The sequence below is a fragment of the Haliotis cracherodii genome, unplaced genomic scaffold (assembly GCF_022045235.1).
Source record: "Haliotis cracherodii isolate W230 unplaced genomic scaffold, xgHalCrac1.p SCAF_7, whole genome shotgun sequence".
Taxonomy (NCBI): Eukaryota; Metazoa; Mollusca; class Gastropoda; order Lepetellida; family Haliotidae; genus Haliotis; species Haliotis cracherodii.
In genome coordinates this window covers 28,546,179-28,565,000 of record NW_027266330.1, presented here as the reverse complement: position 1 = coordinate 28,565,000, position 18,822 = coordinate 28,546,179, and the positions used below count along the sequence as shown (strand labels likewise).

Below are 18,822 nucleotides of genomic sequence, written 5' to 3'. Positions count from 1 at the left end.
TAGTGCCAAATGATTTGTGGCCATGTTTCTCTACATAATCACCCACACATCAGCAATTACTATCTTAACTTAACTGATTGGGAATGTTAGTCAAAAGTTTATGATCTAGGGGACATTGCATCGAAGGATGGAGCTTCAAAGTAGGTCCTGGTAGGTGACCTCATTTGCATATTTATCGGAATAGATACTAGTACCAAGTTTATCGGATTGATAACAATCTCCATTATTATAAGAGTAACGCTATTTTTCAGGGCATTATCATTTGCAGAAGCCTGAGGTCTTCCCAAGGAAGGCGTGCAGTTGTAAAGACTGAGGGCTTCTGCAAATGATAATGCCCTGAAAAATATAGTTACCGTTATTATAGCTAAAATATATAGAATTTGTTGTAAAATTAAAATAAACAACAACATTTGAAACATTTACATTTGTTTTGAAACATTTACTGCAATCAACACAACGAATGTCACTGACCCACTTTTACATGTCATAGAACAAACCAGATGACGTCACTATTGAACACTCGTATGATGTCACCTAACAACGGGCATGATAAGGGCCCGTCGTCAAGCAATATGAGGACATTATCAAGTTACAAGGCCCGCTCATTTCTAATAACATGCGGGCGATTTAATGATAATTCTATCCATTTTAACTATAAATGATGATAATGCATTCTGGTGCCTGCATGATATTAAATAGAATATTGCTGAAGACACCTAAAGCCCCGACTCAGTCATTCATCCTTAACATGAGCAGCAGCTCTGTCATTAACTCTCCAGAACTCTGACCAGTGAAACCGAATCTAATTTTGTCCATGTTAAGTGTTCATTAACCTCTGGCAGTATTGACATATGCATGATGTGTTTGTGTAGGCCCCTACCTGCGACGTCCCGCTGACGTAGGCCGGAGGCGAGCGCGGGTCTAACCTGACCACCGCCGACGTAGGCAGGGGCTGTAGAGGTGATCAAGCACCTGCTGTATGAAAGGCTGAATTGTTTTGCTTTCATTAGTGTCAGTATCTCTGGCATTAGTGGAGTGGTGATCCCCACATTTCGCAGGATTAGCTGTTATTCAGTTGTCTTTATCGCAGGCAAACACTGGGGTGTACACGGATTTCAACGCTACACAGACGTCAATTGGGCATTCCTTCCATGTCAATCCATCCTGAGTGGACCCTGTTTGCCAAATTCATTGTGCATGCAAGTCGCTAACTAGCACCATGCTGTCGAGAGTATCACACGGTTACTTCCAACACGCTTTTTGTCGTGGCTTGGCAACCTAAGCCAGACTCCGCCAGAATGTGGCATTTTTCGTATCCATGACAATGCTAACCACTGGTCCGTGAGCTGGAGTATAGGTCTGTGTGTGTGCGACACATACTCTAACGGATGACCCTATTATGACTGACAGCCCCTGATGAATCAGAAAAGAGGCCCAAATAAACAGGCGGGATTCAGAAAGGATAAAGTTTGTTTGCGAGGTCACTTCTAGAATTCTTTTGCTTGTCTCGCACACTTTGAGTCCCCTGTGGTGAAACAGATCCAGCATTGTGGTGGTGGTGTAGGCTGATGTCGTTAGCGAACCCCCGCGACGTCACAGGGATAGGTACTTCATACACGCACCTGCTCCGCTGCGGAAAAAAACCACCTGACCACCTAATTAGGTGCACCGAGATCCTTAGGTGCAGATATTTGGATGGAGATTATTTCCATTCCTTCATTCTTGTCCTGTGTTGAGGCTGCGCCATTTCTTTTCTTACTCATCTTCAAGGTCAATATTGGTGGAGGTAGATGTATAAGGGGAGTTTACACAAAAGTAGAAATACATTTCCTGCGCTCTGAACAATGTAACATTTTCAGCTAATTGAGGATTCGGCAAAGCAAAACATAAATGATACTTCAGAGTTTTAGAATTAATCAACTGAGTTGTCATGTCTTACAAGAGTTTCATCTCAATTGAAAAAGCACTGGGGTTATCTCCCTTTGATGATGTACTCGGCGCCAACTGTGTCAATGCACAGTCTACCTATACTGTCTACACGAATGACATGGTGGTATCGTTATGTTTACGACATATTGTTTTTGGCTTGATTCCCACTAGCATTGGCATTGGCGTTGGCGTTGGCATTGGCGTTGGCGTTGGCGTTGGCATCGGCATAAGCATCTGTGTTCCTGTCCTATTCCAAGCCATAACTGAAAAAATGTTCAGTGAATTTCAATGACACTTGGCATACGCATTGCTCATCAGCTTAACTGGTGCCTTTTGCTATTTGAATTTTTTCTAAATATCATTTAGACATAGTGTCAAACAAACATAGGGATTGTTTTCAGGCCATAACTTGAAAAGAGTTCCATTCATTTAAACAAAACTTGGCAAATGCATTTTGCATCATCTTAACTGATGCCTTTTGCTCATTTGAAATTTTTCTAAATTTTATTTTGTTAGGTTTCCAAGGAAACTATTTGAATTTAGTCTCTAACAATGCTAGGCTTTGTTTCCAAGCCGTTGCACTCAAACTTATGAATATTTTTGCATGAAACTATAAGTGTGCAACATGACAACATGCTCAACTGTTGCTTTTCCATATTTTTCAATTTTCAATTTTTACAATTTTTCTGTCATAAACAGTCGACATGGCATCAAATGTAATGTTGCCTCAGTAATGAATTACATTGTGATATGGCTGCCATATTGCCGATGCGATGTAAAATTTTAACTCACTCACTCATAAATGATTAAATCAGAATCTCAAATAGTATTTTCTTGCTATTATTGTTTCTCAGATTTTACACAATTGTAGTAGCAACTTGAACTTATGTATCAAAAACAGGAGATGGAGACATATGTTTTTATGACATAAGATTGTCTGGTCCAGACTCAATTATTTACAGATCACTTTCATATAGCTGGAATATTGCTGAGTGCAGTGTTAAATAACAAGCAAACAAACAAACAAACAAAATCATTGTTGCACACAAAACATGACAAAACATGACAAAACATGACAAGGCAATAAACAGAACTCCAACTCATCTGAAGAAGGGGCGGTCGTGTAGCCTAGTGGTTAAAGCGTTCGCTCGTCACGCCGAAGACCCGGGTTCGAATCCCGACATGGGTACAATGTGTGAAGCCCATTTCTGGTGTTCCCCGCCGTGATATTGCTGGAATATTGCTAAAAGCTGTGTAAAACCATACTCACTCACTCACTCACTCACTCACTCACTCATCGGAAGAAACAGCTGAGCTGTACGGTTTGCAATGATCCTACATTTATTTCTCTACACAAAACATAAAGGAACTAAATGTTTGAAAATCCTGTCATGAATGATATGTTTATATTTATAAATATGTCATCAAAACTTTTATGTTGAATGAAAGATGAATTCATTATCTTACGTATATAAGAAAAAAAGAGATTTCTTTAATCAGAACTATGTATCCGAGACATCTGTGTCTGTCTTGTCTGCTCCGGCTGATTTGTGACAACACTGCGTTTTATTTCATATTTACTTGAAGCCTTTAAGGACGAAAAACTGAAGATTAAGTCCAAACATGAATTGAAATAACAGACCTCTTGCAGTCCACCATCCTGACCTCCAGCATGATTGTGTGTCAGTCTATTTGTTGGAAGGGTTTCTACAAGTCTGCATGAGTCTGTACCAAACACATTGTGCTAATGATTGAACACTTTAAGAGCTATCTCAGTTCCGTTGTATCAGTGGTAAATTGAAAATACATTGTGTTGCGAACAGAGGCACATCACTGAAGACTGGTCCACGGCAGCGACCACCCCTTGTCTGTCATACAGACCCTGAAAGAAATATATCCAATACAGTTCTATAATAGTCTATGATAGTTGGCAAGCCTAGATTACTGGTCACGCAGTGAAAGTGAATAGAGTCACTGGGCTCCTGTTTATCCCCTGCAACACGATTTTTAGGGGGGGTATTAAAATTAACCCCCTCCGTGGGTCCGTCCTTCTGCCTGTCTCTCCAGAGCAGATCTTAAAAACTTTACAATAAGTCTTCACCAAAGTTGGTGTACAGATAGGTCAAGTGGTGAACTGGAACCATTTGATGGTTTGGGAGTTTTTGAATAAATTCGTTTTGAGTTTTCATGGCAATAAATTTCATATATTAATTCACTATAAGTATGAACCATTGCAGGCAGGGATTTTATCAAAAAAATATATAGTCCCAGAAAATTCTTGAAAAAAGTAATGATACTTCAAGCTGTAGAAAAAAAAAATTGTCCGCCACAAAAAAAACATTGTTGCAAGATGTTTATAAAAAGCCTTATAGTTTTAAAAAACTGTCTGGTTTTGCAGCTGTAGCTGAAAAAATATCTCAGCTCTCCATATGATGCAGATTGCAGATTTACCATTAGTCCACCAGGTCTCTTGGAAAGTGAGGGGCAGTCGGGTAGCCTAGTGGTTAAAGCGTTCGCTCGTCACGCCGAAGACCCGGGTTCGATTCCCGACATGGGTACAATGTGTGAAGCCCATTTCTGGTGTCCCCCGCCGTGATATTGCTGGTATATTCTAAAAGCGGCGTAAAACCAAACTCACTCACTCACTCACTCTTGGAAAGTGGCCTAGTGCGGTTGCTGGGGATCTATAGCCTGAGATATATAATGTGTTCCCTACCTGTCTGTTTTAGGTATTGAAGATCCAAGGTAGAATAGGTCTTTGCAATACATGCTTGCTGTAAAGAGGCGACTATGCTTGTCATAAGAGGCGACTAAGGATCTGGTGGTCAGGTTCACTGACTTGGTTCATGCATGTCATCAATCTCAACTGGATCGATGCTCATGATGTCAATCACTGGATTGTCTGGTCCAGACTCGATTATTTACGGACCGCCATCATATAGCTGCAATATTGCTGAGTGCGGCGTTAAACAAACAAACAGTAGCGTATTCTTTTAAACAAGTCATGAATAGAAATCTGTGATGTTACTTGCTATTTTACTGTTCTTTGATAACAGGGTTTTAGAAAATACAAAAGCATCACTTTGTGTAGTCCCACTATGGCTGAAATATTGCTGATGTGACTTTAAATTTTAACTCACTCACTCACTAAAAATGATACAAAGGTTATGGAATCCTGGAGATTTCCAGGCCTGGCATAGTTTGGAAAATAAAATTGTTATAGTGAGTGAGTGAGTTTGATTTTACGCCGCTTTTAGCAATATTCCAGCAATATCACGGCGGGGGACACCAGAAATGGGCTTCACACATTGTACCCATGTCGGGAATCAAACCCGGGTCTTCGGCGTGACGAGCGAACGCTTTAACCACTAGGCTACCCGACCGCCCCTAAAATTGTTATAAAGTCATTGAGACATATCATCTTTATACCAGTAAATCTTTTGGAGTGATATATAACAGTGACCAAAGTGAAGAAAAGTTTCAATTAATTGAGTTAAGGTTGTGATTTGTATTGATATAATAACCTGCCAGTCTTCGACATTAGCCACTGCTCCATAGCCGAGTCTAGTCCAGTTCTGTTTGGTCTAGTGAGATCAGGGGACACGGGTGACCCAGTCGTCTAAGGCGCGGCGAATTGCTGTGCAGAGTTGCGTCCCTTAGGCACGCCATAAACCTGTGATTGTGGGTTCGAATCCTGGTTCGTCCCGATTATGTTTCTAGGTTTGTCAGTACCATACCAGTGCTTGTGGGTTTCACCGAAGTGGTAAACACATGAGACCTGCATCAATTCGGGCTTTCTACCCACATTAAGCTGACATGCGTGATATAACTGGAATACTGTTAACAGCGGCGTTAAACCCAACTCACTCACTCACTCTAGTGAGATCAGCTAATCTAAAAACACATTAGACATTAGAATTTTGAAAGTTGATAACTAAGGTGAGCTACAGCCCATATCACAGGGCCGTTTTCACTTTCTTTCATTTAATGGAAGAAAGTTTCTCTTTCAATATAAACCATTTTTTGTTTCAGATATGAGAACTTTAAAATAATAATTTTGATACTTTTTTTATTTCCTAAAGGTGTGATATTACATATAAAATATACAAAGGATGATACATGCAGGTTTTATTTGGCAAATAAAACAGCTTTAAATGAACAATAGACATTGACTTAGGCTATATGGCATTAGACTGCAATTATGTTACTGTTGAAATCTAAAATCACAATAGCTACTAGACAGTGAATATTGAATGTTGATAACTGTCTAAAGTGAGCTACAGTGTCATGTCACTTTCTATCATTTGATGGAAGAAAATTTCTCTTTCAACATAATTAGACCCGTGAAGATTCCGGGGTAGAAAAGGTCTTCAGCAACCCATTCTTGCTGTAAAAGGCGACTATGCTTGTCGTAAAAGGCGACTAACGGGATCGGGTGGTCAGGCTCGCTGACTTGGTTGATACATGCCATCGATCCCAATTGCGTGGGTCGATGCTCATGATGCCAATCACTGGATTGTCTGGTCCAGACTCGATTATTTTACAGACCGCCGACATATAGCTGGAATATTGCTGAGTGCGGCATTAAACAACAAACAAACAAACAAACAAACAAACTTTCAACATATTTAAAACCGTTTCTATCTATTCCAGTTATGAAAACTTTGTATCCTCTCGAAGTGGAGATTTTGCAGCTGGGTCCCCAACTGAGGGCAAAAGAGCAACCCATGCGTGATGTCCTGGTGTAATATTCTTGCCACAGTGATGAGCCAGCAAGATAATACAACTGATTTTATGTCAGATTTGCCAAATCAATCAATTTCCAAAGATTTGATTATGGTCACAGTGTGTCATGGTGAATGTTTGTGTTTTATGGCACTATGTAAGTAACTGTCAGTTAGTGTATCTATGTAACATTTTACCTGTCCTGCTGTTTTAGTAGTCAGAAATATTGAGACATGAGCAGGATATTTTTGAATATGTGTTTATTATGTTTATTTTGCTTCATCCTTGTATTGAATGTTGTGAGAGATATTATTAATATAAAACCATATTGTGAACAAGATGATGTGGAAATATCATGTCAAGTGAAAGTTTTTTTGTTTTGCTCTTCTTATTTAGTATCTTCATCGTATTAAATTCTTGTTCCAATAAATGCCCCCGGCCATCTTCTGGACCCGCTTTGTGAGTAATCTTTATAAGCTGCCTGTATTTAGCCCCAAAACTTTCTCCAGTCTTGGCGTGCAGGGTCGTTTCTCTGACTTTGTTTTAATGACTCCATAGCTTCCAAATTTTTCGTTTTTGTTACGAATTTGCAACTGAAATACGAAATTGTAAGTCCTTTCTTAATTAATGCGAACTGTAGGTATAGCAATCTACTAAAAAATATCATAGGAGATAAACTGTTATAGACCCCATAAGGAGAGCATCAGTAGGGAGAGAGTCATTATTTAGCCTTACAATATTTGCTATGAAAGTGTTTTGTTTATCCACTGGTAGGAAATCTGTTTATGATGTTGCATCTGTCCAATCAAGACTCTCCTCTCGCATTGTCAGAATTTTCTGTAAACGAAATAGAAATTAAGCGATAAAATTATCAATTGAATTTCATAATCACATGGCTTTAAAGGTACTGTAGACTATATCCTTGAAAAGTTGTAACAAATTACAAATTGTAATTTAGGAAAATAGGCAGCTTTGCAACTCTGATAGCCAATGAGAAGCAAGGTTATTTTTATTTCAGCACCGATAACTTCACTGTCATTGTCAATTAAGTGTGCTAATGATTTGCCTTCCATTCGATTCCAACTGACCACCCACAATAGTTAGTGACTATAAGCCGTGGATTATGTAGGCTGGGCTCCACTCAAGCAGCACGCAGTTATATCTGGTGCCTATTGTCATGTTCCTGGAGTCCTGATTGCCTAACACAAGTGAGCCTGAATTAGATTACACTGAACGTGCCTGTTGGAATGGGCAGCGACTAGCACTGGCCATATGTACTGAAATGACCATTGTCAATTGGGATGCGGACAGGGTCACATGTCGGGCAGTGATGGTCAGTTTTGACCACAATTACTCTCGGAATGCACAAACAATTAGGTGTGGTCTGGCAGTGTTTTTATTCAAATAGTTTGATTTCTAATGAAGTTTGTTCAGAAATTTAACAGCATAATGAAGTTTTGCCCCCTTCTCTTTGTGTGAGAGGGAGCTGGAGAACACTACCTGCATGCGTGTTTGTTTGTTCACTTAAGACGGGGGATTAATTTGGTGTTAAAACACGGGTCATGGGGTCCGACTGTTCTACGCCTGACCTTGCCGAGCAGCTATTGGAGTTGTGACTCGTTGTAAAAACCTGAGCAGGGAAACAATTAGACAGAACTTATTTTTCTCCAAGTTGAGGATGATTCATCAAGACACTGCTTTACTGTACAAATGGCAGTCGTAGTCAGTGTTCCCGTTTACTTTTGAAACCACCAGTCCCAGGACTGGCAACTCTAAAAATTACCAGTCGCCTCTAATTTTTGTCAGTCCCAACTTTTAGCAAATAAAAAAGTATGAAAATTACCTGGTTTTAATTCTTTTAACATCATGTTCAATGCAATGATGTCATCTCTGAAGTAACTTTGTTAAATCAACATGTCATTTACATGAAGTTCTTTCACATTTTTCTCCTTTTTTTTGGTTAATATTTCATGCCAAAGTTGCTACAAATATATAGTTAACCTCGAAGCATGAAATAGACAAGTGGAAACTCTGATGGTAACAGACAAGCTGACTTCATTCGAAACATATACTTATATGAATATAGCCAATGTTTTGTCCAAAAACAAAGATTTAAAAGGTACTTTCAGGGACTGGCAGTCATATGAATTACCGGTTCAAGCCTAATTTTACCTGTAAAAGACTGGTAATTTCCCGTAAACGGGAACACTGGTAGTTGACTGGACCTCAACTTGTGGTTATTTATGTTTTAAACTTTTACCAATCTTTGTCTGTCAGATTTAACTTGTTTGGAGAAACTGGACAGTTCAGTTGAGGTCTAAGGTGAAAACTATAAGTCCACTCTCACTGACCTGTTTCTATTTTAAAAATAGATATGCAACTCGGTTTTATGGGATACAAATATTGTGTCCGCATGACATTTAAGAATGAATGGCGGTTATATACATGATATGTGGAATGATTGACACTTGATAAATTGAAGCATGTATGTAACACTTTTCTCATATTTCTGTTCTGATTAGGAAAACAATAAAGTTTTGGAAAGTCCCTGGTAGATTTTCTTTACTCAATCACTAAGTTTTGATATGATTTTTTATTGATCGTTTGTTGTTTAACGCTGCACTGCGCAATATTACAGCTATATGACAGCGGCCTGAAAATAATCATGTCTGGACTACACAATATAGTGATTAACATCATGAGCATTGATCCACTCTGTACGATGACACGCAATCCACAAAGTAGGATGAGATGGCAATATTGTTGTTAACCTTCTAGAGACTATCAGACATCTTTGGTTGTATGCTCCCCAGGGAGCTGAGAATGATTATTGAGTGCACACTGATCTAGTGACCGGGATAATAATAGCGCTTTAGCATGCCCCTGTGGGGTGTTGAAATATGCACAATATAAATTGCCTGTTAGCATTATTATTATCAAATCTGTGTGCAACTGTATCATTGGTTGCCTACGATTCTGAAATGACAAATCAACTTAATCAGCAAAGTTTCCTTTGATCGGTTGTTGTGTTAAACAATGTTGTTTACCCATTTGAAAATAGGTTTTCAGCAACCCATGCTTGTAAAAAGCGACTTTGCTTGTCGTAAGAGGCGACTAAAGTGATCGGTTGGATCAATGCTCATGATATCAATTACTGGATCGTCTGGTCCAGACTGGATTATTTACAGACCGCGGTCATATAGCTGCAATATTGCTGAGTACGGCATTAAGCAAACAAACAAACAAACAATAACAATGTTGTGGTATGAGGACAGTTGAGGTTACAGTTACAGCCAAATGTTTCAGAGAAATGACTTGTAGTGTCCTGTGTAATGCCTTGTGTCTGTGTGATGATGTATGTATTTACATGTATAAATTACATGTGCAATATGCTTGAAGTGTCCATAATCCTTGTGTGCCGTGTGTATATCCATGATGTATATCAGCTCTGTATGTCCAGCCAACCTAAACCAAAATGTCCTTGCACCTTTCCTGCAGTCTGTTGTAAACTTTCAAATTTCACATCCCTTATCAAGCCATGTCAGGCATGTTGAAATTATTGTTGCCTATTTGTCAGTCCTTTCTGCAGGAATTGTGAAGCTTGATATGCAGTTTGGCCTCAATCCGTCATGATGTTCAGCACAACTTGGAATGGACGGGTGTCACTTGGTAAATCGCTGTACATGCAGTTGGAATGTCTGTTGTATTGAAACTTCTGTTTTTACTGTTTTTGGTTACCCTCGTCTTTTGACCTTTGTTATTTAATGTTGCAAATATTCCAGAACCAGGTGAGAGAGTTGTGTGGTGTAGGTTTTGTATTGGGCAACAGAATCATATTCTTTCACAGCCATCGACAAGAAAATCAAGACATGAAAAGATTATCAATGTTGGATTACTTTCTTCCAAGACTTGCTGGCAGATTTAAAATTTACCTCCCTTTACCATATGAGCTTTATTTATTCTTACTTTAAAAAGCCATACTTATGACATGCCAATATTTCAGCAACTTAAGATTTGACGCTTCCAGAAGGCCAATCAACGTCCTTAAGCAACCTGCTTTGTTGAAAGTGGATTAAATTCAACTGATTTCCTTACTTCTAACAACTAAACATCCTCAGGCCATTGATAAGAATAGGCCAACACGGCATTCTCTGCTGATGTAGAGGCATCATGTGGCTACAAGTGCAATAATCTTGAACGCATCCTTAAATCTCACTTTGCCTCACCTCACCTCACAGTATAGAGCAGTGTACGGACTGTGAGTGACGTCAGAGTGATGTGATAAAGCAGAAACCCTTCAGTGGTTTGTGGTTTACTCCAGTGCTTTGTTTTGTCTGCCAGTGCTTTATTTTGTCAGCCAGTGCTTTGTTTCGTCAGCCAGTGCTTTGTTTCGTCAGCCAAGGCTTGTGTCCTGGCCAAAAGTACTTGAAAAAAATGAAAATAAATTAAGAAAAACTTACGTATTTGCATTATGTTTTTATCTTCAGCAGTGAGTTATGTTTTACGTTTCAATAATTATTCAGCATCCCTTAACATCCGGGTTAAAATAGGTCTTCAGCAATAGGTATTCATGTTAAACTGAGGCATAGTAGCTCAGTGGACTTACACTATGAAACCGGTATAACTCACGCTTCCACGTCACTATGTAAGTGCAATAATCTTGATCCCATTTCACGTAACCTTATATTCTGCTAATGCTGGCTTCGGATCCCAGGTCAGTGGTTTGTTAGCACCATACCATGGCCGTAGGTTTCTCTAAAGAGCTGCATCCCTCTGACACGATGTGATCAAATATATTGTTTCCAAGGCGACGTAAAACCCAAATATCTCACTCACTATTACACCCGTAAAGATCCTGGCTAGAATAGTTCTTCGGCAACCCATGCTTGCTGTAAAAGGCGATTATGCTTGTCGTAAGAGGCGACTCACGGATTGGGTGGTCGGATTTTCTGACTTAGTTGATGCAAGTCATCGTATCCAAAATCAGTGTAGGCTGATGCTCACGATGTCAATCACTGGATTGTCTGGTCAAGACTTGATTATTTACAGACGGCCGTCATATAGCTGGAATATTGCTGAACATCGATCCACGCCCTAAGAAAAAATAGGCCAAGTCGTTGTCAGCTGACTGAGCTGCTAATGTCCGAAAAAGCCAGATCAAATTGATACATTCCACCAAAACATTCTGTAGACAGAAGACGAAAAGGTTTAAGATGAAGCAAGGCGGACACTATATTCAAAGAGACGTGATTGACAGTACAGCCAGATACACAAACTCTTCATCACCAGTCTGAAACATCCTCCTCTTTTTAAAAAAAATCTCTTTACCGGCGCCGTTCATCAATAGCGTCACAGATGTCTACTTGTGCACTATACATTACAACATGTTGTACGAACATTAATCTGTGCTCCGGTCGAGTCTCTACGCCATTTGGTTCTGCAAAGGAGAAGTCGAACCAAATTGTCTGCTACAGTTGACACAGCGGTATCGCTCTGTATGCAGGCTGCATCGACTGACGGTCAGGATCAAAGCCGGGTTTGTGGAAAAATGTTTCAATTGTCTGGACCTCATAAACCAGCTTATTATCCATCTTATGTTTTATGGTCAAGACTGTGTAGACAACAACTGATGTGACTGGTGGCGGACGAGAAGACGACGCTGTTGTGTGATCCTTTACTGTGTTATTCTATAAGTTAATGGCAGTTTAATATACGGTGTACATAAATTGAAGTTTGTAGCCTGGTAGGCTGCGAGTCCATTGTCAGAGCTTACCGTAAATAATCGTGAGAATTGACAGCTTTGTTGATGTTGACGTTATTTTATGACGAAATATTACAAACAATCGCACGGGAGTACATGGTTACTTCAGATATAACACACCGTGTCGGATTATGTTGTTGGAGTGACCTTTGACAAATCTTGGCGCGACTAGTTTAAATTACCCATCCCGACTAATCAAGGATTATTTGGTATTGGAACCTGCGATCAGTGTTTGTTTGTTTGTTGTTTAACGCCGCAATATTCCAGCTATATGGCGGCGGTCTGTGAAGATCCGGGGAAGAATAGGTATTCAGCAACCCATGCTTGTCGTAAAAGGCGACTATGCTTGTCGTAAGAGGGGATCGGGTGGTCAGGCTCGCTGACTTGGTTGATACATGTCATCGATCCCAATTGCAAGGATCGATGCTCATGAAGCCAAACATTGGATTGTCTGGTCCAGACTCGATTATTTACAGACCGATGTCATATAGCTGGAATATTGGTGAGTGCGTCGTTAAACAACGAACCAACCAACCAACCAACAGAAATATGACGTCACATCGCACCATTTGATTTAAAAAAAAATAAGTATTCGGGAGTCAGGGGATTGGGTTCGCATCCTCACAATTCTTGTTAAATCGCACCGAAGTACATACCTCTCGGACACTCTGCTGACAGGTCAATATGGACACAATACATACACATAGTGTTATATAAACTGACGTAGGCAGGGATATGCCACCTCACTGCCCAGACGGAGCTGGACAATAGCCGAAGAAGATATGTCTGCCTCGCTTTCCTCTTGACCGGAGTCTCTACGCAATTATCCTTTCCTTCCAGCATCAGTGAGATTGAAAACAGCTTTCCCACCAACACATGTTTGGAAGAAAATCAGTTGCCATTGACCTGCCAATTGTTATCCTTAATGTTGCTATTTGCTTCAAAATTATGACCATCGTTTTCCTCAGAATGGCTCCATGGTTAAGGTATTTAGGTATTTAGTCGTCTATGCACTTTTGTTTGGATAAAGGATGTCTGGAGTTATGCAGTCATTAGGTTGAAAGTTTGCACTGCAATTGACTCCCCATTGCTGTTTCTACTGTTTGTATATCTAGATAAAGGACAAATGATGGAGATGGCTGCTTGAAGGAGGCGCGTTGTGTGCTACTGTACCGGAACTCTAAACTGTTCAAATGTTTGAAAGGGGAAGCAAGGACTGAGAATGATCGCTAGTTGTGTTGGATCAACTTTAAGTATATTGAAGTGTGTATTGTTGTACATACAGTCGGAGGGGGCACGGTGGCTAGTCGTCTAAGGCGCCGCTATTCGCTGTGCAGAGTTGTGTCCTTTGGACACGCCAGAAACCTATGATCGTGGGTTCGAATCCTGGTTCGCCCCGATTATTTTTCTAGGTTTGTCAGCACCATACCCGTGCTTGTGGGTTTCACCGAAGTGGTAAACGTCTGAGACCTGCATCACTTCGGGCTTTCCTCCCACATTAAGCTGACACGCCGTGATATAACTGTAATGTTGTTAAAAGCGGCGTTAAACCCAACTCACTCATTCACATGTCGCACTTGAGAGAAGTTCTGACCTTGGGGGTTTGTAGGGGTGGTGGTGGTGGTGTCTCACACAAGTCCAAGCAAATTCGTTCTAGGTTGTTCTAACACCACTCTGTCCGTGTGCCTATTCACGTATTGTGGTGTTCAGTGATACATGGTGCCGACCTTGTGACATACATGTACCATCAAGACCTTGGCAGGAAAATGGTAAAAGATTTTGGAGCATTGCGCCCTTTGACAATGCCTTCTGTTTCCGAGGCTCTGAACATGTATGGGCATCCATCTTCTACCAGCTCTGTCTCTTAAAGTTGGGGAGTGAATAGTTTTGTTTGTTTTTTTGTTAACGCCGCACTCACCAATATTGCAGCTGGCGATCTGTAAATAATCGAGTCATGACCAGACAATCCAGTGATTGACATCATGAGCATCGATCCACGGAATTGGGATACGATGACATCCACCTACCAAGTCAGCGAGCCTGGCCACCCGATCCCATAAGTCGCCTTTTACGGCAAGCGTGGGTTACTGAAGATTCATTCTACCCCGGATCTTCGCGGGTTGAGTGAACAGTTCTTCTGACTGAGTAAGTGGAAGACATGTCAAGTTTGTGACTTTTGTGTTTGTTTGTTTGTTGTTTAACACCGCACACAGCAATATTGCAGCTATATGACAGCGGGTGACATTTTGCCCAGTGAAGAGAACCCGTGAAGATCCGGGGTAGGATGGATCTTCAGCAACCCATGCTTGCTGTAAAAGTCGACTATGCTTGTAGTGAGAGATCGGGTTGTCAGGCTCGCTGACTTGGTTGATGCATGTCATCGATCTCAATTGCATGGATCGATGCCCATGATCAATCACGGGATTGTCTGGTCCAGACTGGTCGATTATTTACAGACCGCCGTCATATAGCTGGAATAGCTGGGGTGCGACGTTAAATAACAAACAAACAAACAAACAAACAAATCACTCACTATTAACATCCTGTTTGAAAGGATAGCTTTAGACATGCTTACTCTGTTTGCGAACACCTGGTGTCATCGCTGATGTTCAATGATCCATTCATATAATTTTCATCACTGTCGTTTACGCCTGATGGAATCTGTATCGGCGGATAATCGAGACTGGGTTTTTTAGGCATTGACGTCTTATATTTTTCGGTATATCAGAAACGTCTTCATCATTATATTTCAACCCAATGTCCAAATACAACCCTGGGCACCTGAGCGTCAGTAATAACTTATGAATTTTAAAACTTAAGGAATTTGCAACGTAGTGATTCTGGGTAAGACCAGCCCCGTTCCACAAAGCGATCTTAGCACTAAGGTGATCGTAAGTCCCATACTTTAACATAGGTTTACGATCATCGTAGTGCTAAGATCGCTTTGAGGAACGGGGTCCAGGTCCCCAGCAACCTATGCTGGTAGTGCGAAATGCACGGTGCGGTTAAATTCGGTGACTTGGTGGATTGTCTGCCATCGTACCCCGACGGCGTGGGACGTTGTTCATGATATCAATCACTGGTTTGTTTTGTCCAGACTCGAGTATTTACAGACCGCCACCATACAGCTAGAATAATGTGCTAAATAACAAACAAACAAAGGACCATGTTTTTTGGTCGACAGTGAACCCGGAGACGCACTGCGGCTCTGAAAAGCATTTGGAATGGAATGGTATTACAAATATTCAGGAATGACATTTAGGCGGCTAGGTGTATTGTTTTAACGCATGTATAATGGGCGTTAGGCCTATTTATCGTGAGTAATTAGATCTATACAACAAATGCATTAGATGTTTTAAGAATATTGTTTTTCACGTATATAGTGTATGAGATCAGGACTCGCTCTTCCCATCTCTTCCCCACGTTAAAACGCACCATCACAGTTGAACGGCCATGTTAAGTGGACTAATCACAGCACATCATCTCGCGCGCAGATGCTTGTGTCTTCTTAAACTGTTTCACAAAGACATAGCAGGGACCCCATCTTGCAGCAATAAGCTGTCTTCTCCGCCATCACAAAACACTAACGAGTCGGGCAAGTGTGGCAACAGGTGGAGCTCCGAACACAAACAGTTGTTTTATCCTCAGGACTGAAAACACATCCGTTCATAGCGCGAACCCTGCGGAGAGATCTAAGACAATTAGGCTAATTTGCGAGTAAGTCAGGAAAGACTGCTCTTTAGACAGCCTTACACCAGTCCACAATATCAACACAGTTAGCAGAGAATCTCGCCCTGCTCTCATATGTTAGAGCTGGGTGTTAGTGATCGGGGATTAAGCCACGGCAAAGAGAAGTTTGTAGGTAATTAGAAATGAACAAAACATATTTTGAGTTAGTCAAAGGCAACTAAATAACAGGTGAAGAAGAATATAAACATTCTTTGAGGTCGAACATGGTGCTTGGAAAGTGATCCAACAAGGAGAGATACAAAAAACGGAAATTTGGTTAAAAAATGCTTCAAACTCGTTTGTAGTTTTGAAAAAGTCGTCTCGAGTGCCTGCCATTATACCGCCTCTGTTAACACTGGAAACAACGCGGGGAGATTAGAGGTGGAAATAATTTGTTTTTGTATCAAGCATTAGGAAATATATTATTGAGATTGCGATAAGGGAAGATAAAGTCGAGGTTTTTATAGTGTTATACAATTCTGTGGTGTTTAAATACATTTGAGATGTTATTGGAGTCGGGATTGAGGGGGACAATTGGACGCCATGTCGGATAATGAGGATACTGGAATCTGAAGTTTGAAAAAGCGAAGCGTAAAAGAATAAAGAATAAGAGAAGACGTTGTTTTTTTTTAAAGAGAACAAATATAATCTTGCTCAATTTTACTCGTATTGATAAATCACAGATAAGCCTCGATACCAAACAAGATCAGTTTGGGCTCCGGATATGTCGAAGTCAAGGTGCTCCATCATATCTGCAGATTCGTCCTCATAAGGTTTGTCAGTTTCACAGCAAATTTATGTTTTTGAGGCGGGATTTTAAATTTGCTGATATTACCTGTGTAGAATTATGCCCCTTAACAGTGACAGGATGTTGCTCAAATTATGACATAACTTAAGGTCTGTTAGCACTACGGATGGTGTAACTGAACACACGTCTACAATGATATCTCGAATAGAGTGACACACACACACACACACACACACACACACACACACACACACACACACACACACACACACATATATACACACTGTTACTGCACACAATTCTACAGTGATATCATGAATACTGTGACTGCACACACACACGCGCACACACACACACATTCACAAACATCTACATCGAGGTATCCCGAATTGTGTGACTTCACACACATATACAAACTGTTACTGCACACAATTCTAAACTGATATCGTGAATACTGTTACTGCACACACACACGCGCACACACACACACATTCACAAACATCTACATCGAGGTATCCCGAATTGTGTGACTTCACACACATATACAAACTGTTACTGCACACAATTCTAAACTGATATCGTGAATACTGTTACTGCAAACACACACACACACACAAACATCTACAATGATATTATGAATTGTGTGACTGCACACACTTCTACACCGATACAGAAATACTGTGACACTGCACACGCGCGAACACTCATATCTACTGATATCACGATCTGTGTCAACACACACACACACACACACACACACACACACACACACACACACACACACACACACACACACACACACACACACACACATTATGCCCCATGTCTTATTTCGATGCATATATTCCTTTTCACGCTTGTTAGATCAACAGTGACGTTTCGAATTTTTCTCTCTCCGACTCAACTGACAGACAGAGTGGATCCCTGCTTTAGCCCAGACAGCACATTCTGCTCGTGCAGGGCATGCATCTCATTCAGTTCTTGCACAGCCGACATCCATCTATTTCAAATCCAGTAATATGCATGCTTAAAATTCCGAAAAACGTGTACATTTGAGAGGAAAATGTGAATAATGCTGTAAAAAATAAAAGAATGCTCACTATTCCTGTTTTAAAATATTAACTAAACTAATATGTACGCAGGTTTATTTTTACAAAGACTTTCACCTGTTTCCTTTTCAGCTGCCACAAGAGGGCGTGCAAAGGTCTCGCGAGAGTTGGTTCAGGTGGCAGGATGCAGTTCTTGGACCTGCGCAGACAGGTGTGGAACATAATGAGTCACAATAGCTTCCACACACAAGTCATTATGAAACTGTATCCCCGCTTATTCATTAACGGTTGTGTATGTCCTCAAATCCTTTGTAAACTTGAAATGGCTATTTTGTTTGGACAAGCAAGGGAATATAGCGTCGTCGGAATGAGGAGTGAAGTTTCCTTTTTCAAGACATCAACAGAAGCTTTCTACGTGAAAAAATAACGTATATGTATATGGCAAGTAATTATTGTAAAGGCAACTTGCACCAATGGACAATTATCTCATTAGGTCTTCAAGAAAGTACCCTTCCTGGTTGTTTTTTTTTAAAACACGTATTCAATTGAAACACAATTCCGCTTATACTGACCCAAACACACATGCACAAACGCACAAACACACACGCACAAACACACATGAACAAATGCAAAAACACACACGCACAAACACACGAACAAATACACATGCACAAACACACACGCACAAACACACGCACAAACACACATGAACAAATGCACAAACACACACGCACAAATACACACGCACAAATACACACGCACAAACACACATGAACAAATACACATGCCAAAATACACACGCACAAACACACACGCACATACACTCATGCTCAAATACACATGCAGAAATACATGTCTCCCCGTGAAGATCCGGTTTAGAA

General features: G+C 40.5%; 1 protein-coding gene across 1 annotated transcript in view; it reads left to right on the top strand.

Annotated features, from left to right (window-relative positions):
* LOC139447343 (peroxisomal ATPase PEX1-like) overlaps positions 1-8,994 on the top strand; it is a 63,097-nt gene extending 54,103 nt beyond the window's left edge. The window contains exon 20 of the mRNA XM_071228648.1: positions 6,583-8,994. Within this exon, the coding sequence (XP_071084749.1) occupies positions 6,583-6,664 (82 nt within the window). The 3' untranslated portion in view covers positions 6,665-8,994. The remainder of the gene's footprint in view (positions 1-6,582) is intronic.
* The last annotated feature ends 9,828 nt before the right edge of the window (positions 8,995-18,822 follow it).